At 40.0% G+C, this 27,956-nt stretch overlaps 1 protein-coding gene across 1 annotated transcript in view; it reads right to left on the reverse strand.

Moving 5' to 3' along the window:
• CDC40 (cell division cycle 40) overlaps positions 1 to 27,956 on the reverse strand; it is a 66,977-nt gene that overhangs the window by 25,447 nt on the left and 13,574 nt on the right. Inside the window, exons 3-4 of the mRNA XM_042457120.1 lie at positions 16,535 to 16,621; positions 12,334 to 12,463 (exon numbers count right to left, since the gene is read on the reverse strand). Of these exons, the coding sequence (XP_042313054.1) occupies positions 12,334 to 12,463; positions 16,535 to 16,621 (217 nt within the window). The remainder of the gene's footprint in view (positions 1 to 12,333; positions 12,464 to 16,534; positions 16,622 to 27,956) is intronic.

Raw genomic sequence — 27,956 nt, forward strand, 5'->3', positions numbered from 1 at the left:
AAGAGACTAGAAGGGCTATCTAATTGCACCCTCTGCCATGCAGCACCATACAACTGAAGTACTTTTGAAAGGTGTCCATCCAACTTCTGTTTAAAGACTTCCAAAAAGGAGGTTCTACCACTATTTGTGGAAGTCTGTACTACTGTTGAACAGTTCTTAGAGTCAAGGCCTTCTTCCTAACATTTTGGCAGAATTTCCTTTCTTATAATTTGAAATTATTGGTTCTTGTTCCAGTCTTTGGAGCAGAAGAAAACAAGCTCAGCTTCATCTTCTACACAACATCTCTTCAGATATTTAAAGATAGCCATGTCACTTCACAGCCTTCTGTTCTACAAGCTAAACATACCCAACTCCATAAAATGTGCTTCACAAGGCTTAGTTTCCAGACCTTTGATAATCTAGGCTGACCTTCTCTGGACAAGTTCTAGCTTATCATTTTTCTTTTTGAACTGTGATGGCCAAACTGGACACAGTATTCTAGGTGAGGTATGACCAATGCAGAATAGAGTGGCACTAATTCCCTTGGTCTGGACACTATAGTCTTGTTGATCCATCCTAGAATTGCACTGGTTTTTTTGCCTGCTACATTACACTGCTGACTCATGTTTAGCCTGTTGTCTATAAAGACCTCTGAACCCTTTACTGTAAATACTCATATATAATCTAGAAATTTTAGTTTAAAACTGGATCAACTGATCAATGGAAGTACTAAACAACGGGCCAATGGAAGTACTATACTTTAACTCTTATTAAAAAATGGGACCATTCCTTTCTCTGAGTAGAGTAGTGAAAGGCAAGAGTTTAGTCTGTGCCTGGAGCAATTAAAAGAAACACTGAGCCCCCCTCTCTCTCCTCCATGGCTGATGCTGTCCTTTTTTTAATGCCTGGGAGGGAAAATAGTAGCAGTGACAGCTTTTGAGCACTTCTCCTCAAAGGAGTACCAAGAGGAATAGAGCTATGAAGGATCTGACTAAGACATTTGTGTATGTTTGCAAGATTTTTTGGGTTAAAATCAGGCAAAGTTATCACATTAAAGTTAAAGGCTGAAATCACTGCTATTGCAGTGGCCATTTTCTTTGCTTTGCCTTTTCATCCTTTTTGACATATGCATAATTTCTTAGCCTCTCCTGTGCCTTACTGTCTCCCCCACATATCGCACTGCCACCATTTACTGTAGTTCCCACCTTATCCATCCAGCCTTGGGTAAGCTCAAACAGTTATGCCTGCCACAGTTTGGTAAGTTCTTTGGCATTTTTTCCTTTGCTTCGTCCTTTACATACTTCATTATATGCTCCTAGGGTTTTACCCTTGACTTATCCATGGGTCATATCCAAATCCATAATTTCCCTGCTTCTAAACCTGCCCTTCATTTGTACATGAGGTTGATTTATAGTCAAATATATACGGTAATCTGCACTGTTTTCAAGCTATGTGTCACTTATGTTAAATTCGTGCATTTTAGCTTTCCTGCCTAGATGAAGCACCTTACATTTATCTCTGTTGCAATTCATTTTACTGGCTTTTCAGACTGTCTGGCACTGTACTAGTCACTTTTCTCCAGGATGAAAATCAACCATTGGTGAGCACTCTAGCTTTGATTGGTCAACCAATTATAAATCCACCAGACAGTTGTGCTGTCTAGCCGACAGTTCACTTTACTTGGTTGCAGAGAAGACGACAAAAACTACACCATGTATGTACTGACATATGCCACCTTCAGGCTGATTCTGGAAATCTTTATTTTTGATATACTGTGTTTAGAGACATGAATGCGTCATTAAGATGGATAGGTTATAAAGTGTTAGCTTGTCTCTAAACATTCAGGAAAATGCAGCATTTGTTATTCTGAGTACAGTGCTCCCTCGGGTTACGAAATTAATTCGTTCCGCCGCCGCTTTCGTAACCCGAAAAGCATTCGCAAGCCGAAATGCCATAGGCGCTAATGGGGAAAAGCCGCGATTTCGTGCGAAAAAGCACCAAAATTTTTTTCGTAACCCGAATAAACATTCGTAACCCGGAACAATTATTTCCTATGGGATTTTTTCGTATCCCGGAAATTTCGTAACCTGGGTATTTCGTATCCCGGGGTACCACTGTAATTAACAGAGATAATTTTCAGGAGTGCCTACTATTTCAGGATGTTTCCAAGTGATTAACTAGTTGTTAACTGTAATTCGGTAACAAACATTTTAAGCAGATTTACAAAATAGCCAGTGACACCAAAATTCTGAGGTAGACCAATCTGTAATCTCTAGAATATGTATTATTTAAATCAACAGATACACTTCACATATTCTGTTTGTTCTTTGGATTTTTTTTGTTCATTTTAAAACAAGAGATGCATAAATGTTTGTTATCACCGTAAGATATATTTACTGTATATTCCAGCGTATAAGACGACCCCCAACTTTTAAGATGAAAATATAGACTTTAGCATATACTCACCGTATAAGGCTACTCTCCTCCTGAGTAGTGTGGCAGCCGGCCATGCACGCGCACACCAGCTTCAAGGGGCCTCTGGAGGCCCCTTAGAAGCCGGCGCGTGCGTGCACGGCCGGCTCCTTTGCACTGTTAGCTAGTTTAGGCATTCTCACTTTGCTTTCAGCAAGCATGAACTGGTTAAACAGCATTCCCAGTCTGGTTTTTAAAGCTGAACATAGCAGGATGTTCTTCAATCTGCTATACTTAATGAAAGATAAATCTATCTGATTATTTACAATTAGCCTCAGCATACTATACTTTGGCTCCAAGTAATGTTATCTGAGTAAACTAAAAGTCAGAGTACAAGACTAAACAGTGGAACTGATCCTAACAGAGTTGTTAATTTAATACACTCATCCTTGCACATTCACTGGGGTTAGGGGCACATGATACCTGTGAATATGGAAAAACCGCAAATAACAAAAACTATGTTTTTACCTGAGAATACCTCTCTAAGAATCTCTAGGTCCTCCAGTGCAACTCTGTGGTCAACATCTGTCAGACACTGACCACAGAATTATGCTGGAGGAGCTACAAATGCCTAGTGGAGTGTTCTCTCTAGGAATCTCTAGGTCCTTCAGTGCAACTTTTCGTTAAAGTTGACCACAGAGTTGCGCTGGAGGACCTAGATATTCCTAGAGAGAATGAATTAATAAAATCCGTGAATAATCAAACCTGAAAAAGTCAAAGCCGCAAATGTGGAGGGGCAAATATACAACTCCCTTGTTTAATATGGTGCTGAGAAAACCAGAGCTTTTCAAGATGTTACTGGATTCTAATTCCCATCAGCCCCACCCACCCTAGTTAATAGTGAGGGATGATTAACACCTGGAGGGTCATATAATCCTCTTGGGGTAATAGTTTCTGGGGTGTAAACTGCACCCCACTCACTTGACCTTTTCCACTGGCCATTAACAAAACCTAGACTTTTACTATTTCATACATTTGGTCATTATACTTGTCAAAAATTTTTTTCAAGTTTTCCATACAAATAATAATTCAACATTTTTAAACTGAACATTTTTACTATGAGTGCCTTCACATGGCATAATTAAGCCAATTTTACAGTGGATTCCTTTCTACAGTTTCTCTTTAAATGAGGCAGAAATGCTAATTTGGATGTATGTCAGAATCAATACAGCAGCTTATTTGTCTGCCCAGTGTACTGATGCCATCTCCGGGACTTTATTTGCTTAGCAGTTGTTCCCTCAGACCAAGTGATCATGAATGGAGTCACTGGGTGAGAGTTAATCTTCAGTGGGAACCGTGTTTTGTACAGCCAAACTGGGTTTTGTTCTGCATCTTTTCCTTATGAAAAGGACTTTGAACAATTCTTACTTTATGCTGAGAATGTGAAAGAGATTCTTATCTTTCCTTCTGACAGGGACTTCCAAATGCAGCTGTAAGGGGGAAACCTGTCATTTTATAACAGACCTCTTTTTATGTGGCTGGCTTCAAACTTTATTCCTAGTGACAAATAATTAGGTGCACATAAATAAAAAATTGTCCCGTTCACATATCTCAGTCAATGAGATATGTATTTGAATAAAATTAAAGATTAACACTGACTGTAGTCGTTTCATGTGTTTACACACTGAGGAACTGCTTGCTTTCTCAGTGACAACACAACCGCCTTTGCTGTATTGAGGATACAAGCACAAAATTGCCATTGGGAGGTTACAAGCAAGCCCTTTGAAACTGGAATTGCAAAAGATGATGTGTGTGAGTGAGTTCCTCCGTGTCCTTATTTATTTATTATATTTATTTGTATCCCACTCTTTCCCCAGAACTGGGACTCAGAGAAGCTTCACAACATTAAAAACAGTACAATTAAAAACACAGAAAAAAGCACACTAAAAAGGAATTAAATTATTACAACATTAAAACAGATAGTTATTAAAAGAATAAAACACATTTTAAAAGGATATATATATATATATATACACACACACACACACACACACACACATACATACTGTATCAAACTTTTTTGAAATGGTACAACATCCCAGCCTGTCCTTTTTAAAAGCCTGTGTGAACAGGTAGGTATTAACCTACCGGCACAAGGCCACCAAGGAGGGAACCATTATGATCTCCCTGGGCAGGGAGTTCCAGAGTCTAGGGGCAGCCACTGAGAAGGCTCTCTCTTGCATCCCCACCAACTGCACTTGGGATGGAGTTGGGGCAGAGAAGGTCCTCTCCAGAGGATCTCAGAGTCCAGCCGGTTCATACAAGGAACTTCCTGATTTCACATAAAAGATGTGTGGTGTGGTGGTTTGTATATTGGACTAACTCGAGATCAGGGTTTGAATCCCCACTTGGGCAAGGAAACTCACTGGGTGACCTTGGCTAAGTCACACTCTCACAACCTCAGAGGAAGACAACTCCCCTCTGAAAAAATCTGGGCAATAAAACCCTGTGATAGGTTTGCCTTAGGGTCATTATAAGTTGGGAAAGACTGGAAGGCGCCCAAAACCAAACAGTAAATATAGATGAGATGGCCCTTGTGATCTCTTCCAACTCTGTGATTCTACGTGCCAAATAATAAGCATAATTCTTTTCAACAATAGGCAATCTATAAAAGGTATCATCTGCAACAACCCTGACCAGCCTGAACCCTGACAATGACAGCTGAATGGTTTCTTTCCAAACAGAACCACAGAGATAGTCTATTTAAACAAAGGTCAAACACAGGGTAGAACAATACACAGCCAGCATGAAATTGGCTCCAGTCCTTCAGCAGTTACATTCTTTGCGTACAGGTAGCAGAAAAATGTTTTATAATTGGGCAGACTAGAGAAAGAGAACAATGCTCTCCCTCTGATTCCTGAACATCACCTTTCATCCCCAGCCTCTCTGACATCAAGACACTTCTTTAGTGCTTGCCAGCAGAGAGCCTACCAACTAAATGGCATCTTTAACAGAAAGGACGTAAGCTGTTTTAGTACTGTAGGTATAACAAGAGAGTAAGACATCTTTCAACTAATCAGAATAAGTTTTACCTGAGTGAAATAAAAATGCCAAACTATCTCATCTCACTTTTTCTAGGTTGAGAAAGGGTGTACATATTTAATGTGCAAGAGCAAGTAGATAAAGGATTTGGGGGTAAATTCAATGTTCTGGTGGTGGCTGTTAACCTTCCCCTCCATATTAGTCCTTTCCACTGCCCAAACTCCTGCTCCAGAAAGTTTCTAAGCCCACCATAGATAGTTGGGAGGCACACAGGGGGCTGGCTGTAGGGTTGCTGACCACTGTAGGGATTTCCTGTTGCCTCCAAATTCCACTGGAATCTGCTGTTCCATTAGTGAAAATGGGATACTGCTCAGTTTTATCTCTCATTTCTCCAGCTATGCTCTGTGATATTTTATGTTAACATCAGGACAATCAGCTATTAGCACATTAATGGTGTTCCACAAAGATGGGCCTGGAAGACAGCCTAAGAATGGATGAACTAAATTTATTAGTCCCTGTTGTTTTTGCTGCCAATGTCTTAATTTATTTCATTGCTCTCATGTAAATGAACAATGGTGCCTTTGTCTTTTTCTAGCAACATTTTAAGCATGAAGCACATTCCTGTGCAGGAAAGCTTGCATTCTTGGAGGCAGAGGACAACATGACCTTTTTGCAACCTAGGAAAGTTTTTACACCGTGGGCATGGAGGCAGGAATTCTTTGGCACATCCCATTTATCATCAAAAATTAGAGGAAAAGTAGTCTAATTACCAATAGTTAATTTTTTTCACTTCCACAGCAATATACAAGATTTTTCTTTTTGAAAAAGTATATGGTTGTTAATGCAACAAATGGCTCTCTTTTAAAAATGGATTTAGAACAGAACTTGAGAGCAGGCAAGTCCAAAAGGTTTTAAATTTTCTGTAAAACTATACTTCTTCCACTGAGGTAGAATTCAGAGACATAGCCATGTTAGTTTGGAACCTTTGAGACTAATTGTATAGAAGAAGATGAAGCACAGACTTTCATAGATTTGGCCTACTTCCTAGATGCATGGGGCCATGCATCTGAGGAAGTAGAGCAGTTCTATGAAAGTTTATGCTACAACTTCTTCTACACAGTTAAGTCTCAAAGGTGCTGCAAGATCCCTTTGTATAGTTCTTCCAATCAGTCCTGGCCATGAGAATGGGTCAGGAACATAAAAATTTCCTTCTACCACATCCCATTAAATCAGTATTGCCTATACGACTGCTACCTAAATGATTTGATGTGGGGGACTGGCATTTTTTGTCCAATTGGCCAAGGACTATCGCCACATTCATGTCCATTGGCTACAATGGTTTCTTTCTTTCCTGAAAACCGTTTAAGAACCAACAGCCAATGGCTAAGGAACTCACACTAGTCCACACACCACCACTTCAGATAGCACTGGTTTAAATTAAACAGCAGTGGTTCCTTGGTGTTTCAGATGGGGAGTTTTCTCTGCCCTATCTGTAAATGCTGAGGGGTTTATTTAGGATCTTCTGCATGTAAACCATCAGCTTGGACCTTTCCCCACAGAGAATAAAATACTATTTCTTCATTGTCTTTACCTTTAGCCTACCCAGTTGCCATGAATTGCCTACTATATATGATGGCTTAAACAACAACACAAGGCTCATGGGACTGACATAAATAATCCCTCTAGATTCCAGTTTTTTATTCTGCAAAAATTAGAATGCACTTCTCTGAATTAGCACTTTTTGCTTAGGAGTGGCCCCCAAAAGATACCTCCGCTTGTGAGTTTTGGATTATCTGAAGAGATGGTCCTCATTTACAAGTGTTACTGATGTGAAAATTCTATTCAATGACTTTACAGAGTACATTTTCAGTAAAAACTGCAGAGATACTAAACAGCCAAATACCATGATTGCCACATTCTTCAAACAAGTAATCAAGCTATTTGTTTAAAAAAAATTCTTAATGTCAGGAATGAAATCACAATACAAACATATCACTAGAAGCACTCTTCATGCTATAGCCATCACCTGAATTACCATTACCATTCCACTTTCTTTTCCAGAACTTCACAAAGAAAATACATCAGATTAACTCTACTCCTGGATACCAAAAGGAATGTGTTGTTTCTAGACTCAAAAGCAATTTCTCCTATACTTATGCTATATACTTATTTATTGCATAAAACTACAGGATGGCTACAACATTGATCAAACTCATGTTTTGGGGATGGAGGCATTATATTCTCATTAGAACTGTGAACATGGTTACTCTCATGTTGGATGAATAATTGGGTGGAAGCAATTCCCTTATCTGGAATTCCAAAATCCAAAATATTCCAAAATCCAAAACTTTTTAAATGGATTGTTGACATAGTGATACCTTTGCTTTCTGACTGTTCAGTCCAAACCCAGCCACAAAAGGAGAGGATTCTATCCACTCTTTTCTCTGCCCTGTTTGGGAACGTGGCAGCGGCTGGCCTCAGGACCACAGCATCTGGTTGCTGCAGTCTTGCAGTGATACGAACGTTGGTACTTACCCGTGATACGTTCATTTCCAGCAGACGAGGGTCCTAACATCCTGTATTCTGGGTTAAGCTCCTCCTATTCGCTCCTGTAGGCAGGGACAATAAACAAAAGACCGGCCCCCTATATAGGGAGGAGCTAGTCCCCCTGAGCCTCAGTTAATAACAAGCCAAGCGAGTAGTAAATCAAGGAACTGAACAGCTAAGGGTTAACTAGAACACCTTAGAAAAACTAGTCAAAGAACATACAAGAACTCAGAAAACCAATCCAGCAATAAGAAGAACAAGGCAGGTCCCCCAAAAGCAGGGTCAGAGGCCGCAGGCAGCACCTGGGTGGGCAGGATGTTAGGACCCTCGTCTGCTGGAAATGGTCTTGTATTCAAGAGAGCTACCAAACTCTTGATCTCACTCCACCCAAGGGGATGATGGTGCACTCAACCAGGAGTGCATCGACCTCTGCGGCCCTGATCACTAGCGCCTAGTGACTGATGGGTAGATAGCTGCATATGGCCTGTAGTGTAGCCCATTTTGTTTTATTTATGTTTGAAACAGCCCCAACTTCAAGCTTGGGTTTAGAAGCTTAGCCCTTTCAATCTCAGGCAGGCTTTATAGTAACCTGGCTGCATGATAGAAGCTGGCTTGGTCCTCAACTCCCTTACCACTTGCATAGGTAGCTGGGAAGAGCAGAGGGGCTGCTGTAGGACATGGCTCCACATTTACCTGAGGTATGTCTGTATCCTGAGAAAGGGTAATCTCTGATGGAAAGGAGAGGCCAAGAGCTCAACTGCTCTCTCAGGAGTGCCACAGTTTGGGGCAGCCAAACCCAATTGGGAGTGAAGGGAACTCTCCACCCATGATATCCACAAGTGGTTTCCCCCTTTTTTGTTGTTGTAATTTTTGAGGAGGGAACACAGGAGGATTTGTATCCATGTGCTCTCTCATAGAATCCTTGGGTTGGAAGAGACCCCAAGGGCCCTCCAGTCCAACCCCATACTGCCATGCAGGAACTCTCAATCAAAGCATAACTGATAGATGACCCTCCAGCCTCTGTTTAGAAGTGGGTGGCAGAGGCCATGCTCTCTTTGGGGAGGACATGAAGCCATTTTGTGCTTTTTTGTGGGATGCTCTGTGGTGGCCAAAAAATACCATTTTAGAGTTGGAAGCCTCAGCTCCTGCTGGGCCAAGTCCAGCTTCCTATACAGCCATGCGGCTGTACAACATAGAGGAGGAGTCCTCTGCCTCCTTACACACCATCTCATTATAAGAATTCAAAAGGAATGTGCAGGAGCCCTGGCAACACCACCATGTGTTTCCCAGTCTGCAATAGGATCCCCCACACCTGTTGGGGTCCTGGGTGCCATTGGGGCCAGAGATGGGAAGGAAGGGGGAGACCAAGGGTTTATGCCCCCATCTGCCCTCCTGGCAGAGTCCCAAACCTTATGCTAGGCATAGTGCCTGCAATGGCCATGCTAGAGGCCTCATGGCAATGCCTGCCCCGAGCGAGGGCATTAGATCTGGCACAGATTCTTTGGTGGCTAAAGAGAGAGGGCCCCTGGTATTCATCCTTCTCCTGTGTCTTCTGGCTGGCTTGCCTCTCTGACCTTGGCCCTGTTTTAGGCTAGGCAGAGGTGATGCAGAGAAATCTTTTGCCATGGCTTTTGGCTGGTCTGTCCTCTGAACTCTGGCCCCAAATGGGCTGAGCAGAGATGCTGAGAAGGGAAGTTTCCATGACGTCTGGCCAGTTTCCTCACTGATCCCTGGCCTTAAAACAGGCTGGGCAGAGGTGATGTGGAGAAAAAGAGACATGGAGGGGATACCCCTCACCATCTGTTCCCACGGCTCCCATGTGCTGCAATGCTGTTTGCAGAAATCTCCTGTTCTCCCACCATGAAAGGGGGGCAGCTTTGGAGGAGAGGGAGAGTCATTGGCAAAGCCAAGACCTTTCTCCAATCCTGGGAGCCCTTGCCATATTAAGTCTTTCTTCATGCTTCCAAGGCAGCAAGAGAAATGAAGAGAAGAAAAGGACTGGAGTGGCTGTAGTGAAGAAGCTGCAGAGCAACAGCAAACACATCCCAATGGGTTTCCCTCTGAAGCCAGCTCCTTCTGTTGAGCTGGCAGACCCTGAGCTAGGGACACCAGGGTTAAGGATGGCCCTTCACCCATGCTCTTGGGGTCCTCTGCCATAGCCACCACCAAAGAAGGGGGGAAAGGCAGGAGAGAGGAGAAGAAGGGAAGGCCAAGAAAACTCTCAAACCGCTTTCGGAGAAAGGAAAAAACTTCACTGGCTCGAAGAGACACATCCTGCTAGGAGCATAAGCAGGAACAAGACTGGGGCTCGGGGGGCTAGCTCCTCCCTATATAGGCCGGTCTTTTGTTTATTGTCCCTGCCTACAGGAGTGAATAGGAGGAGCTTAACCCAGAATACAGGAGGTTAAGACCCTGTCTGCTGGGAAATGGGATGGGAGCAGCCTCTGGCCGCTCCTTTTGCCCTGTCTGCTCGAGGCCAAGATCTCAACCATAATACTAAATTTCTCTCTTGATTCTCATTTTTACAGTTAAAAGTAACCTTCATCACAAACTTGCTAACTAAACATATGCTAATACAGTGGAGCCTCCTCATACGCTGCCTTTTTATAGGCAGCTTTGAGCATAGGCGCTCAAAGCCGCCGGCACGCGCGGGGCGGAAGGGGCGGCGCGTCCCATTCAATTGAATGGGCGCACGCACCCATTGCGCCTCGCGCGCCGTCACACCGCCGTGCACGAGCCCCATTGGAAACAATGGGGCTCGAGCATAGGCGGATTTTTTTTATACGCGAAGGGATCCGGAACGGATCCCCTGCGTATAATAAGGTTCCACTGTAGTTTATTTAAAACATATTAATGACTCTTACATGCACACACAAACAAATTACATGAAAAAAGCAAGAAAATGTGTTTCAGTCTATGAATAACAATAACAGTCGAAGATGCGATCTGGTCACAGAACTAATGTGCATTTATTTAAACTGAGATTTAAAAAATGAAAAATTGAAAGCAAAAATAAGAAGTTAAAATTTAAACAAGCAAAAGTTAACCATGTGAAGGGTCAAGTGGTCTAGGCCTTTTGGTGCCTAGCCTAGAACCCCTTTCCTTTCTGCTATCTTTTTTGCTTTCCTAGAGTCTGTTTGAGGTGTAATACCTTGGTAAAGCACTGCATTGATCACCGAAGGGCAAGTGGATGCTATACAGCAATTAACAATAGCAAGTACATTTCTATACCACTTACACATGTACTAAGCAGTTTACAAAGTGTAAACTAAGTGTTCCCAACAAGCTGGGTATTTATTTTAGCAACCTACAGAAGGATGCCAGGCTGAGTCGACCCAAAGCCAACGGCTGGTACTGAACTCACAACCTTGTGGTTTATTAGTGAGTGGCTGTGGTACAGGCATTTTATCACTGTACCACCAGGGCTCCTATATAGGTGTGCATGTATATTTTAGGGCCAGTTATTAGTCAGAAGTGGTATAATAGCAAATGGAATTGTTCATGCAACACTTAAATTTTAATTTTATAAACTATGGTCTACATTCGATCCAAAGAAGAGCAGATCCACTGAATCAATAAAACTCACACAGAAATCAACTTATCAAAATTTCCACAGTTTCAACAGATTTGCAAGCTGAGACTAACAATTTACAAGTTGAGATCAACTTTGGTTTACAAGTTGAGACCAACAGCTGGATTTAAGTGTAAGTGCTATGTGTGATTTAATTCTCAATCCTAATGTACTAATACAGCATTCTCAACTTGGCACTAATACTGCAAAACTGATATTGTAAATTGATCTGAGTTGCTGACTAACATTTTTTAGATTTGCACCACTGTTCAAATGGTATATCAAAACAGCAGAGGTTTTTTTGCCCGGGGGGGGGGGGTATTTAAACTAGTGACTTAAACTGTGTTGTATCTTGGTGATTTAAATCACTCATATGTTCAATAAAAATTCACATTTTGGGGGAAAAAATAGCAAGTAAAATAATGACCAACGAGGATATAGTAATTTAAAGCTATATGTTTTGCTTTTCCTGCCTATATTAGTAGCACAGGTATCTGCTTTCTCTGTGTCTTCTAATTTAAAAATAAAATAGTTCCAAGCTGTAACTGATTGTATACTGACCCATGCGTAAAGACCAGTGGCCTTGAACACAGCACACCACGTGGATGGCACACTACTTAGTGGATTCCTCTTCTAGTCTCCCAAACTAGCTAATGTTTAGAGCAAATAAGAAGTCACATTTAAAGGTTTTGAAGAATTTGGAACTATATGAGAGCAAGTCAACTACAAGCAAATCCAGCCCGTTTTTGAAAGAGTTAAAGGGGAAGAAATGTATAGCTTACCATAAGTTGCAAATGTCCTTCTCTGTTGTTCAAACATGAAATCATTAATGTGTGCTGGTTCTGTGTATCCAGAAAGCATATTCCTTGGTGCAGCCATCTGCTGAGTCCTAAATGGATTCACTGGCCCAAACTGCATTAAAAATAACATAGTAACTGCAAGGATATCGACTGGACACTCATTAAGAATCACTTTACATATAGTATTTCACTTAACCGGATACAGGTATTTATTACATTTTCTCTGCCCTTTCTTCACATTGAAGACTGGCTCGAAGCCTTCAATGTGCTTAATAGCTAAAAGACCATCTGAATCTCGAATGTGACATGGTAATCTGAAACTCTAACCTGGGTGTGGGAATTATACAGCACACCCAACCCAGCCAGCTAGGAGGAAAGCTGGGAGTTGCAATCCAGTAACATCTGGGCTGCAAATTCCTGAAGCCCAGTCACTATAGCCAACGGTGAGGAACGCTGGGAGTCACAGTCCGATAATATCTGGAAGGTTGCATGATTTCAACTCCTGCTTTAATTGCTATAACATGTAAGTTCCAATTCCCACCAGCCCCTGCCAACAAAAACAATGTCCCAGGATGATGAGCGCTGCAGTACATAAGCTGGAGGGTCATAGTTTGCCAGCCCCAATTAAATCTTTACTTCCTTCTGTATTATGATCACATGCAGGTGCATCTTAGCATGTGCATAAAACAACACAAGTTTGTCATGGAGTCTGAATTTGAGCACATTCACCAGAAGAGACATGACAAAGCTCTCGATAACTATCTAGTGAACAATCTGGAATGGGAAGGGAATTCTTTTCAAGGAAGAAATTTGTTTTGTTTTCAGACTCCTTGATTACATTAATACATTGGTTCTCAAACTTTGATCCTCCAGATGTTTTGGAGTTCAGTTCCCAAAATTACTGACCATTGACCAAGCTGACTGAGGCTTCTGAGAAATTAAATCCAAAATATTTGGAGGACCAAAGTTTGAGAATCACTGCATTAATATACAAACTGCACCAAAGCTATACAAAGCATTTTCCATGAATATATACATTTTTTCATTTGGGGAACTTTTTGTTTATAAGTAATTGTACCATGAAAGCTTGACCAGAAGAGACAAATACACACACACACACACACACACACACACACACAAAACCCCTGGCTTGGTGCAGATAAAGCTTTTCATGCTGTTCAACACTGTTAAAAAATTGGGCATGGTCCTCAAACTCAGAAATGCTCATTCCGTTCCTATTGACCATGATGTCACATTACGTCTGCACTACAATTAAAACTAACCTTTAGTTATCTTTAAATCAAGGATTTAGTGTTTGTTAATGCTGGTTAAACCTAATCCTGGTGAATGAGGCTCAGTGCAAAAACAATACTACTCTTGGATTAACAGTGAAAAGTGAAGGAGCAGTAAATCTGCATGACAGCAAAGAAGGAAAGAACATTTACACACACTGAGTGCTCCCTACCTCTTAATTATATAATGGGACTGATCCAGACTTGCTCCTCCATTCATGGAACAGAGATTCAGTAGATGCTCCCCACTGTAGGAACTAGTGGGGGTGGCAATTCTGGCCAATTCTTGTTATCTACTATTGTATATCCTCTGCGATCATGGGCACCATTTCCAATACTGTTCTGGAGATTTCCTCAACCATTCACAGAAGATTTGGAGGGGCAAGTGGGAAGTTACAGAAGAAAGAGGGAAACCATAGAAATTACTTTCTCCACCTTTGCCTATACCAGTTTTATTCTATGCCACTCTGGATGCAGGATTATTTGGCTTAGATCACCATGATTTAAGTACAGACATGATACTGGGGCATAGTTTTAGACTATGAAAAATCTCTATATCAGCACTTGTCTAATACCTTTGACTAAAGCTTCATACCTCAAAGGTGATACAAAGGCACTCAAGAATTCAAGCTCGGAGGGGACAACGGATTGCCCAGATACTGACCAGATGAAAAGAATATGCTCCTCATGAATTAACTACTGTCACTGATATGCGATAGTCAGGGATAGTATTCTAACTCACTCAAACACTGGAGTTTTTAGCACTGTATGAGACTACAGAAAAGCAACACATCTCAAAGCAACTGCTTGCCTACACAGCAATCTTTTACATTTGACTGGTGGTAAGCCCCACTGAAGCTAATTGGGGCTGAATGTAATGAGACTTATTTCTGAGTAAAGACATGCTTAGGATTGCATTGGTAATAAAACTTCTCAGTATGTCATTTGCTCCTCCCAGCCCTCAAGAGATATCGGAAGCTCTTATTGCTGGGTGTATGGATTGTTGTTTTTTGCAGCACTCCCTTGACTCCTCATACTTTTAATACATGCTGAAATGTCACCAGCAATATTAATATTTGTTCATTGTAACAAAGTTTATTAAAATCAGAGTACAACTGCATATGATTTAAAATTAATATACTCTTGCTTTAAGTTAGCTTTATCATAGATGACTGATTGGTTATACTTAGAAAAGCTGCCTCAAGTTCACAAAAATAACTTCCAGTTTTGGACAGTCACAATTTTAAAGTTTTGACAACTGTCTGAATTAAAACTGACCATATTATACTTCCATACTTGTTGTTTGTTCCTAAGGGGTTTTCCCCAGAGGAATATTCTATTTCAAGATTAAATTATTTTGACAAACCAGCTGTTTGACAGCTTTTACATAGCAGAATTATTAGTTGAGGGTCTGACTTTTGCAGATTTGATTATTCACAGATTATTCACTGCCACCTCCTTGCTGCCTGAATGCCATTTTTAATAGGGACTGCAAACCTTGTGGGATTGAGAGACTGCAAATGTGCTTGTAACTCCCTATTAAAAATGGCATAGGGCAGCAGCAGCAGCAAGCCCACCAGCTACCTCGTATCTTGTGAAGGAACCCCAGCCTCACAGGCATCCATTGTGGGTTGAATCTCTGGATTGTACTTTTTGTGTGTTAAATATGATTGGGGGTGGTAGTGGTGGAGTTATTCATGTTTTTTTCCACTTCTGTGAGGGTCCTGACCCCTTAACCCCAGTGAATGTGGAGGCTGACAGTATTCAACTTTTTTCCCCACCTACATCTAAATGAAGTTTACTAGCCACCTCTTGTAAGACCTCTATCATTAAGATTTGTGAATTCAAAAGGGATGATGATTATAATGATTTCTATATTCTCAATCGCTGCTCTTATGTGCTAATAGAGAAAAATAAGGGTAGATTTCTGTATCTTATTATGCTATTGTACAAAATTAGAAAAACAAGTTACAGCATGCAGAAATGTAACACACTGATGTTACAACCAGTCCAATCAGTCTATGTCAAAGTTTTTGTGGACAGATATGAGAGGGGTCAGGATTTCTATTATCACACTGTATTTCCGGATATGGAGACCTTAGATTTCCTCAGTTATGAAGCAAACCATTGCAGGTATCAGCAAAAAATTCCTGCATTTCATATGGCCATGTGTTATATAAATAATCCAAATTTTCACCTTGACGTATTGCAAGATCTGACTTTGTACTGTCAGAAGAAGAAAAAAAGGCAGTCTGCGGTATACCCACTAACTGTGCTACTGTATAAATGGAAAAGAAAGAAGGAAACATAACCACTGGCTATGAGACTATAAAGCTATGAATAATACATGCTTTCCTTTGACTCATCTTTTCTATTTCCTAGGCCAATTTTTTTTTAAAAAATCGTAGCATTTTGATCAGACTAAGGGATTTATTTGGAGATGTCCACTTCATGATTTAGGCCAGATGATTATACCAAGAGTTATCCTCATAAATTTTCAGTTCTAAGAAGCCTCATTATGCAAATGATGAAATGAAGGGGAAATAAATGTTCATCAAGATATCTTACTCTGATTATTACTTCAAATTTGAGTTGTGTATTATGAAAAATCACTACTCTATTCCTGGTTTTTGCAATTATTCATTCACTATGAAATGGGATTTCCAGTTCCATAAACCAAGCTCTATTTCATAAAAACTGCCATGGCTATTTGATTATCATGAAACAAACTACAGTATACAGATACAAAATTCAATCCTTAAGCTTAAGGACTTACCATTAGTCATTCTTAAATACAAAAGTTGTCATTTTTAATACATGGTTCAATAGCTCAGGTTATTAAATACAGGATATGGAAACTATTCAAGTTAAAAAAAAACTAGTTTGCTTACCTCAGGAGCAAACATGGTATCATAAGATGGGTTATACTGAACTTCCTTGGTAGCTGGATCAAGGTGAACTCCTGTTTCCACATCTTCCTAGAAAATTAACCAGAAATTGAATGGAAATATTTTTCTCTGATGTCACATTTTATTGCTTTAGTTATTAGAGCAACTCCAAAATTTATAATTTTAAATTCCATGTTTTTACACTTACTCTTAAGACATTGCCACTTTTCTTTCTGATATGCTAAAGACCTCACATTGAGGAAGTTTCCTCTGCACAAGTGTTACATGAAACCCATCCCAAGAAAATGTTACAGAACTTCGAATAAGGTAACATCAAAAGATGTTGGTTCCAGAAAAATGAATTTTAAGTTTAGGAGTGCTTGTTTATTCATATTATATCACACACACCTTTTTTTTTTTTTTTTTGCAAAGTAGCTTCTCCCAGATACACATGATGTTCTCCTTTCGAAATGCCCAGATCAAACCCAAAAGAGCCTAGCACGAAATTTCTAGATGTTCTGGTTAGTGCAGAATGAAAGAAATATCAAACTGCAAAGACATTATTTCAGGTAACTCCTTTAGGTTTAGTGTAGTTATTGCCACTGCTACACCACTGTTGCATAAGGGAGCCTGGCCCCCATGTCTGAGCATTGCACTGTTTCTCCAGCATCATCCAAATCCTCCAAAAGCCAAATGCATCTTCAACAAAGAACAACTTTCCTATTCATGAAATGATAAAACTATTGCTTCAGAAATATGTGTTTTGTCTGAGCTGAAAAGACAAATACCAAAGAGCATGCAACAGAATTCACAAGAAAAAAAGGTAGAAATATATTCCCAAGTGCTCTATACTGAAAAAAAACCCAACACTTTTCAGCCTACACAAGTACTTCAATGGCCTTCTTCAGGGACAATATATGAAACTAGCAGCAGAAATTTCTAGAATTAAAAATCTCATTCCATTTACTGGATCGACAAAAACCAAGTAAATGAAATGAGATTTTTAACTCCAGAACTTTCTACTGCTAGTTTCATATATAGTCATAAAGAAGGCCACTGAAATGCTGTCATAACAGGCCATAACAGGCTGGGTTTGCTTCAAAATAAAGACCATCTACAAAGGACTTGGAAATGCATCTCCCATTTTTCTTGTGTTTTTTCTGATCTAAAAGAGCCGATTATTTTTAAAAAATGTTTTTTAATCAAATTATGTTTTTAGCTCTCTTGAGCTCTATCCTTTTAATGAAAAGGCAAGATAAAAATGTAACAAATAAAGTTTGTGCCACGGAAAGCAACGACTTGTCTATATATCATGTATATTTATACTGTGTTTCCATAACTTGTACTTAAAGAAACAACAGGCACAAGGAAAATGAATGAACAAAACCACACAACCGCCTACTGGGAAACCACAGGGCCACTTTCTGGCTTTGAAGATTTCAACAGGGTTTCCTGTATCTTCAGCTTCACAACCATAGATTTAAAATAATGATTAAAATTAAGGAAAGCTTAGACTCTCTACATGCTGAATTTGGCAGCCAATATCAAATCTTTCAGATATTATTTTGATCTAATTTTTAAATTTTTAAATTATTTAGGTAGCCCTGTGTTCACACTTACTGTTCTGAAAATACTGCACTTTTATTAAATATCAGAGACAAAGGCAGAACTTGTGACAAATTTTGGAAAAGCGGATCAAGGAGCACAGAGACCCCAAATGCCTAAACTGACAGCACACAAATACTGGCTTCTTCATATTATCTACACTGATTCATAGTGATACATATATCTGAATAGACAAAGCTGCATCAGGAACAATCTGACCTAGATGTAAATGAGTTTCAAAAGACTTCTAATGCCTAGTTACTAGCTAGGGACTGCCCACTTCATAGTTTTGTTCTAGAACACATTGCTTTAATAGAGGAGGGACAATACAAGAATGACTTCTAGTCATTTAACTATGTGTTTTTCTGGGGGTGGGAAGAGAATCAGCTGACATATTTTAATGGATATTCAATAATCAAGACACACCTTTTACATCCCCCCATGATAATCCATCCATTTTGAGAACTATTTTTCATAAGATTGAACATTTTATTGAAAGGTTTAATTTTCCCTTCCAAAACCATTATAGCAAGTACACTTCTATACCGCTTATCAGTGATCTAGCACTCTTTAAGCAGTTTATAATGTGTAAACCAACCATACAATGTGTAAGTCAAAGCCATTCTTCCCATCTTTTCCTACACCATAATAAAAACACATTACAGTATCAGCAAAATGACAATGAAAACAAGTTACAGGATACAGTATCAATAATACTGCAATACTGAAACAACATCTGTTGGCATCCTGTTAGTGGCATATGCAGGCATACATTCACCAATGACTGTGTATGTTTCTCGTCATTGTGGAGGTTTGTTTTTCGTCTTCCCTCCACAGTGACCAAAGCACCTTCTCCAAGACTCTGAGTCACTGCAGCCGTGCCACAGCCATTCTGTGGAGAGCAGAGCAGGGAGTAAGAGAAACATCTGGATTATTCAAAGACATAGCCATGTTAGTCTGGAAAATCAGTATGCAAAGGAATCTTGCAGCACCTCTGCGACTAACTGAAAGATAGACGTTGGTCGCATGAGCTTTCATAGACTAGGGAATACTTCCTTGGATGCATTTCAGTTAGTCTCAAAGGTGATCCAAGATCCCTTTGCATACTACAGTAATCATTTTATGTGACTATTGGAACACAGACAGATACATCTCTAATCCCCACCTCTATTGCCCACCAGTCACAAAATTGTTGGGGGGGGGGCTCCAGTGGCACCATGGTGAGCCTGGGAAGCATAGCTCTGTATGCAAAACTATTATACTGTACAAGATCCCATGCAATATTTGCAATACACTAGGTATCACAAAGAGTATGTCTCACTTTGTTCTAGATGGGTTTCTTATACTTTATCAATTAATATTTAAACAAATCTACAAGATTCTTATGATGTTCATGAAAATTCTGAACTATCTTGATATAATATGGCCAACTAATAAACAAAAAGCTACCATGATACTAGTGACAATATGTCTATGTATGCCTGTTTCTAGAGACATTCAGTTCAAACTATAAAATCACAGGCGTTGGAGACACATACATTATTCCAATTCATTGCCCTAAGGTATGGGCAGTAACCTATGACCTTCTAGATATTTTTGAATGACAAGTCATGTCATCTAAGATTAATGACTATACCTCCTAGGGAGGATGGAAACTATAATTCATCATTTTAAAGGGCCAAAAACTTCACAACCCTGCCTTAAGAATTGATATCCCACAGCCAAAGCATCCCTAGATGCCTACATAAACTCCATTAGAAAGAATATACCTCCATTAGACAGAAAAATCCCAAGTATTGGAAAGCCAGCTTTTTGAATTGTTCTTTGTCAAGTAAAATTCAGAGACATAGCTATGTTAATCTGGAATATCAATATACAAATGGATCTTGTAGAACCTTTGCAACTAACTGACTAGTCACTAGAGACTAATCCTTTGTCAACTAGGATGATCTTCTTTTGGATATGCTAAAGAAATCCAAATGTAAAAAGCCCTTGGACACACTCCATCAGCTGCATGCTCTTTCTGACCTTAGACGAGATTTTTGCACAACGCAGACAATTATATGACTAGTACCATGTGCCCAGAGAACTCTGGAGTTATGTTCCTTGCATGGTAGATCCTGCATGCTGCATGACAAATGACTTTTGAAATTCAAGAGTGTTTCAAAATTTGAGTATTTTCTCTCTCTCTCTAGGCTACTGGATCCGCCTTTTACCTTGTAAGTTTCCTCTAAATCTATTTTTGTCTGTCAATGTCCCTTTTGACCTACATCATCTAATTAGATACAGTAGTGAACACACACAACAAATTCAGAAAAATATTATGTTAGGAAACATCGGGGGGAGAGGCCCGATACCCTTTGCTAATGGAACTTTTGCAAGTTTCTTCATCTTGCCTCCCCTCTGCAGTTTTCCATGTCACCAAAAAGCTACAGTAAATAAACCATCTTCAGTCAGGCCCAGTTTCACCATCATTTAGGCAATGACAAACAGCATAATTACAATTAAGAAAAATAACATAATGCTCAGGCATTCATATTCATAGATCTACACTTGACCTCTCATCCTCTTTAACTGGAAAGAGTTATACTAACGGAGGTTAAAACAGTCACCAGGCCCCATAAAACCAAAGAGCAGCAAAGTTGTCTTGCGTATGATATTCTTTGTGCTATACTGTTATCTCTTCTGTTTCCCACTTAAACTGTTAAATGCTCTTAAGAGATTCCAGGTTACTTTATTAAAATATATGGAAAGATATATTGATAGATCAGAAACTGTACTGTGTGAAATATGTTGATTCCTGCCCAATACTGAGGATAGTTTTTACTGTTAAGGAAACTAGACAGCTACACAACTATCCCAATTGTGAATAATTGATGTAGTTTCATAACTATCAAGTATGTCCATATTTAATTAGGTGAATATATGAAGGTCTTTGCCAAAATATCACAAATCCATTATTGTATGCCCTTCCTTTCTCCTGTTAGAAGTGTTTTATTCATCCAGTAGCATCCAGCAGTGAACAGACTGTGACATGAACAATTCTCAAGGGGATAATTATAGCTTATCATTGTTCATTCAACCTGTGAATCATTTCAAAGGTATGGGTTTACTAATCTTTCCTCCTAAAATTCAGGGGTCTTTGAACTAAATCACAGGTTGTATTAATCCAGTTTTCTCCTACAAGTCTCTCTATATTCACCATTTCCATTGAACAAACCAAAGGTTTGTGTCACTGACTTCCTACTAACCATTTTTTCAACAAGCAACATGTTCCTTTGTCTCAAAACTCTTCTGTTTCAGGCTCTTGAGTGTAGCTTTCAAAAAAATAAAGGTTAGGTCACATCATTACATATAATTTTGGTACTGTACATTCTAAAATTTCTATTAAGTGATTGACACTTTGCAATAGGCTAAAAAGGCAAGGTATCAGCACAGATTTAGTTGTCTGCTGATATGCTATGGTTTGCACACTTTTTTCTTTTAAACATCACTATATGACCATAAGTCAGAAATGTCTTGAAGGCACATAACAACAAAAACAACATGACTAACATCTAATAACGACAATACTTCCTAGGAGTCATATTAAGGTGGACCCATGTCCCAGTGCCATACTATTTAAATTCTTCCAATTTTTATCATTTATTCCTAAACATTAGGGTTTTAAAAAACCCACAAAAACCCTGACAATAATACAGGCTGACAAAATAGTTTAGCATTTATTGGAATACAAAGTATATATTGTAACTATTTAATTAAACATTAATAGAATGAAAGTGAATCCAGAAAGCACTGACTGTCAGATTTAAGATACATAAAATTCTCAAGGATAAACATATCACCTACTCTTGAAGACATTGCTCGGATTTTAATCATGAAAATAACAGCACTGGTAGGACTCCTATGTGGGACTGTTTTTTAAGATGATTCAACAGTTACCATAAGTACAGAAATATTTATAAGTACAGTACTTACAAGAAGTCACTGATAGCATATTACCTCTGCCTTAGCTCATTTGCAAGGGCTGACTCCTTGCTTTCATGTCTAATTCAAAGAGCTGTAGTCACCTTCAAAAGTGGCATGGGCCCTTATCACACGTGGGGGGGGGGGGGGGTTGCAGCTCAGATCTGCAGTCACTCGTGTTCTAGCAATGCAAAACGTCATGTTTTTTCAAACCAGATCCAGAGTCACTCCTGTCTAGCAATGCGAATTCACGTTAAAACGTGATGTTTACCACACCTGGTTGCCTTTCCGCTGCCCTTCCGAATTGAGGGGGAAGTGGAGTCAGTTCTATTCCAAGCAAGTCATGTGATGTGGATTCAAGCAAAGCGGGATGAGTGCACATTGTATTACCACACCAGAACACACTTCGAGGGTTCAACGATTCGAATCGGCACCCTTGTGCATGCTCAATGGGGCTCAGGACGCTGTCATCCTTCCCTGCCCCTTCCTTAGCTGTCATTTTTCATCGAGGTGAAGGAGGACACAGGGGATGATGGGATCGGCAGCAGGTTGAAGGAAGGAAGCAGATTCAGGTCTAGGAGGATGCAGGGGATGATGGGATCGGCAGCAGGGTGAAGGAGGGGCACAGATCGGGGTCTAGGAGGACGCAGGGGATGATGGGATCGGCAGCAGGGTGAAGGAGGAGAGCAGATTGGGGTCTAGGAGGACGCAGGGGATGATGGGATCAGCGGCAGGGGGGGAGCAGATCAGGGTCTAGGAGAACGCAGTGGATGATGGGATCGGCAGAGAGGAGAGATGGCATGAAGGAGGAGGGGGGAGATGATGGAGCAGGACGCAGGGCACCAAGGGGGGTGGCATCGGAGTGGTTTTCCACACCAGACCAATTCGAAGTGCAATCAAAATGAGCTTCAATGCGGATTCTATGAAGTCACTTTTTTCAGTTTTACCAAAATGAGGGGTCACTTTGGAATCACTGCGGAAGCACCTTGCAAGGAGCTCCCATAGAAAGGAATGGCGTCTGATAACACATTCTCGTTACGATGTGAATGCTCATCGTTGGACCCGCAGTCACGTCGGAACTGAGCTGGAAAATCTCCAAAAAGCTCCGTGTGATATACTCCAGAGACTGCCCTCTACAGTAGTGGCCTTCAGGTATTTTGGACAACAATTTTCATTAGCTCTAGCCAGCAAAGTCAGTGATGGTGGGAGCTATAGCCCAGAACATCTGAAACGCACCAGTTTAGGGAAGGCTGGTCTTAGTTCCATTCATTTTCTAACATACCGTTGGCCCTCCATATCCACAAATTCTTTGTCCACTGATTCAACTATCTATGGTTTGAAAATATTTTAAAAATATGTAAATTCTAAAAAGCAATCCTTGCTTTTGCCATTTTATATTACTATGCCATTGTATTTAATGGGGCTTAAGCATCCATGGATTTTGGTATTTGGTATTCCTCAAACCAAATCTCTGCAGATAGCAAGGGCCCACTGTATGCACGTTCACATTATTATAGATCTGTGTGAGGAATACTAATCAATGTCACATTATACCCATACTTTCGAATATTCTCACTCTTAGGACACTCCAGCACCATTCACAGATTCCACTGCAAATAATGAATAACCAGGAGGCATAAGAAAGGGCTATAGTCTCGTTTCTAGAAAAACTTTCATTTTGCATTTTATCTCAAATCTATATTTTTTTTTGTCTGAGGCATGTAGCACAAGCAGAGGTATTGTTTTAAAACAGGGGTCGGCAACCTATGGCCCGCGGGCCACATGCAGCCCGCCAAGCCGTTGGGACCAGCTCGGTCCTGCGCGGATTGTCGCCGCCAAAGGCCCTCGGGGCCTTTGGCCTGTCGCAGAAGTGCGTGGGGAGGAGGAGGAGGAGGAAGGAGAGGAAGGAGGAGGGAGGAAGGAAGGAGGAGGAAGAGGGAGGAAAGGAAGGCAGGAGGAGGAGGAAAAGAAGAAGAGGAGCAGGAGAGGATTTCCATTCCATTTTTACAGGTCTGTTTGTTTTAAACAATGATGATGATGATGGTGATGGTGATATTGATAGAGCCAGCTTCAGAGGCAACGCCAATGTAAATTGCTGTGATTTTTACAAACACATGCGCAGTGAAGAAAAACAGTCCCTTGACCAGTACACACTTCTGAGAAGTACATTGGTGCAAGAACTGTGAAACCACCTTGACATGTTCAATATGCATAGCCGTGTGAACCCATGTTCATGTGTGAAACCCAAAGAGTTGGTTTTATGCAATAAGCCTCTGAAATATGCAAGAGGCCATGTTAAGTAAAGCCATGTTCAATGCCCCAAATGTGCTGTTTGGAATGGGGGGAGGGGGGTTGGCCAGAAAGGGAAGTCTATTTCGGCCATCTGTCTAGGAAATGCCCAAATGTCCTCCATTTTGATCAGGCTAAGAACATGCAGCATTTTAAATAATAAAAAAGCATCAATTTTTTGCATGTCCTCCATTTTTTAAAAAATGTGTCCTACATTTGAAAATGTTGTCCTATATTATTTAATTAATATTTTTTTGCTTCCCGCCCCCGCCCCCCGCGTTGTCTGGGGGACACCACCCAGCCCCCATCGCAAAAAGGTTGCCTACCCCTGTTTTAAAATTTCATATTTAATTAATTGGCGTACATTCTCCATAAGAACAGGTTTTCTAGTGTACAGATAACAAACTGGAAGACAGTGTTTCACTGATATGAGAGTATAATGGGAAAACGAGGGAGGTATGTGGTTTGGAAAATTACTGTAGCACCGAGGAAGAATCCCACTTCTTCATTCTCTGATGGCACTATTAATTAGCAGTACAAATTCTCATTCTATGCAGATGCTGGTGCAAACATAAATGTTTTTCTGCTTGAATATGGTTTTCATCATTGCTATCATTAGCATGTATACTACAGCCGATAAGTTGGACTGAAAACCCATATTTGTTTAGATGAAGAAAGGAGCACTCAGTTTGACAAGAGGAAGCTTACATTATAACAATAAAAAAATCCTGCATAAAAGTGGGCTTTGCAACCCCTTTGGAAGCATTTGTTTGTAACAAACTCAATAGGGCTTTAAAAAGATAAGCTTTGAACCAATACTACACAGTTTTTTTGTTTTGTTAAATCCCTTTGAGTCGATTCCGGCCGCTCATGGTGACCGTGTGGATGACACATCTCCAAGACATCCTATCCTCCGCTGATCTGCTTAGTTCCTGCAAATTTATGCCTATGGCTTCCTTAATAGCATGCAGCCTTCCTCTCTTTCTACTTCCTTCCACTTTTTTTAGTATTATTGCCTGTTTACAGACTGCCAAATAAAGCTGCTTTCGGGTCTCTTTGGAGGTATGCTATTTAAATGATGCATGAGTTCCAAGAGTCCGGAGTTCGCACCAAGCCCACACTCCGTTCCTAAGCACTGGAGTGCAGCTTTGGTGCAGCTTCTGGATTCTTAGGATGCATGCATCATTTAAATAATACCTCCAAAGAGACCCAACAGCTTTATTTTGGCAGTCTGTAACAGGCCATGTTTTTCTAATAAATCGTGCCTTCTCAGATGTGGTCCAAAGTATGACAGCCTCAGCTAAAGTGATGACTGGACTAAAGCCTTAAGTTCAACTTTTTTTTTTGCCTTTTTACTGTTGTCTTGCACCATATTCTGTGGATTCTGTAGCCAATTCCCTAAATAAATATAGCTGCTGGTCCCTGCTCCATTAGACAGGAAAGCAGGTCTACATGTTACATAAATGAGAGGTTTGGGATGCGGCACTGGTATGCTGTACACTAAGGATTTATTTGTGGCAGGCCCCATTCAAGTTTAATCAAGAAACACATAAAACTAGATGCTTACACAATTTCAGTACCATATGTTTGTGACAACTAAGTTATATCAGGATTGCTTGTCAATGACTGAAGCTTCTAGTAACGTGTCAATGTACAAAAAATTTCCAAATTAATTCGTTAGTTTTATTTTTATAAGGTAACCTCTGGGGTAAATAACCTGGTACCCTCAAATATTTTGTACTACAGCGCTCCATAAGACATCAGACTGCGATAGCCAGTGGGTAAGGGGTTAGTGGAATGTGTAGTCCAAAATACCTGGACAGATTTTCTGATAGTTACTACATTATTTATTGAGGCGAATCAGAAGCTATGTAAGCTTGAAGGTTTTTCATTAGAATGCTTGTATGTCTAGAGAAGAATCTGCAAAATTAATGTTTTGTATCCTTTCATTATAAAAAACTATTTTTTTAGTACGGTATTGAGGATGTCAGGGGCATTTATCGATCTTGGAATGTGTCCCTATCATGCACATACATGAAATCTGAAGCATACCAGTCAACAATGAGCAAGGAAAGAAATGCTCATTAGTCTTTTACTGCTAGTGTTTACTTTTTCATAATTAAATATTAAATTAGGTAGCTCTTCATCACTGTTCTTTAGTGAATAAATTGTCATCTTTTTCACAATTACAATCATGAATGAATGAATCTGTCATTCTATTTGCAATGCAATTTATTTTTTTCCTTTGCTGTAAATGGTCCTTGTAGTATAATAATGAATAGCTACAGAGATGCTATTTCCCCATTCTATTTTATAGAACAAAAGATTTAATAAGACATTCCATTTGAGATCTTCATCTCTGAAGATACAAATGAAAAATGTGTGCTTTTAAAAAACATGATAGAATCTGAGCATAATATAATTCATACACATGGAAAACAGAAAACTGACTGACATTACAGACAACATCTTGTCAAACTCTGATGCAGCTAGGGTCAATTACAATTTTTATAGGCAGTATAAAAGAATACAATCCATTAGTTTATTCAATATCAAGAATTTTAAAACGTTATATACATACATAGAATATAAAAGTGTAAAATAATACACAAGAAACAGTAAAAACATGTCACAGTGGTTTGTACTAATAATGAATGTAATTCCTCTCAACATTATGAATATCAAAAAATTACGAACATCAAAAAATTTATGGCTCAGCCCAAGTTTACTTGAGGGAATGCCTCTCCCTACACATTCTGTCGCAGCTGCCCGAGAATGGGGAGAGGCGGAAATATAAATAAAGAATATTAGTATTAGTAGTATTACTATTATTATTATTATTACCAAAAGTGCAAACAAATTTTAATTTAATACATAATTACATTGGTACAATATAGGTGCTTTATAAACTAAAAGATCATATTATATGATGAGAAATTTCATGAGAGCTCTACTTGCATCTATTAAGACATCTTCTGCTCATACAGACCTCATGTAAACACACTACTATCAAGCTCACCAACTAGGGCTGATACATACTGCAAAAATAATTCGATTTGACACCACTGTAACTGCCATGGCTACATCCTACAAAATCCTTGTAATGACAGTTGTGGGTGCCCCAGAGGGGAGCATGTAGCAATCCTGTCACAGGATTTTCTAGGCAAGCTTTGGTTCCCGGGGGGGTTTAATTTTGCCTCCCTATGAGGCTGAGAGTGTGCGACTCACGTCAAGGTCACTCAGTGGGTTCCGTTGCTGAGCAAGGATTAGATAGCTGGTCTGGCCAAAGGAGCTATCCTAGATACAGATCACTAGCAGAATGGTCTCTCCTCCGGACAAATCCTCCTCTGCATACGATGGAGGAAATTCCTGTGTATGTGTGTGCAGAGGGGGAAGACTGAAAGGGGATCAGGTTCCATCCGGTCATTTAGGAAGGCTAGGAAGTTCCTTCCTTGCCTCACACCCCTCACGTTGTTATCCTCCCGTCCGCACTATGGAGCTTTGGCTCTGGTGCACAACAAAGTAACACTTCCCAGGATTCCATAACACTAAGGCCATGGCAGTT

The sequence above is a fragment of the Sceloporus undulatus genome, chromosome 1 (assembly GCF_019175285.1).
Source record: "Sceloporus undulatus isolate JIND9_A2432 ecotype Alabama chromosome 1, SceUnd_v1.1, whole genome shotgun sequence".
NCBI classification, from domain to species: domain Eukaryota; kingdom Metazoa; phylum Chordata; class Lepidosauria; order Squamata; family Phrynosomatidae; genus Sceloporus; species Sceloporus undulatus.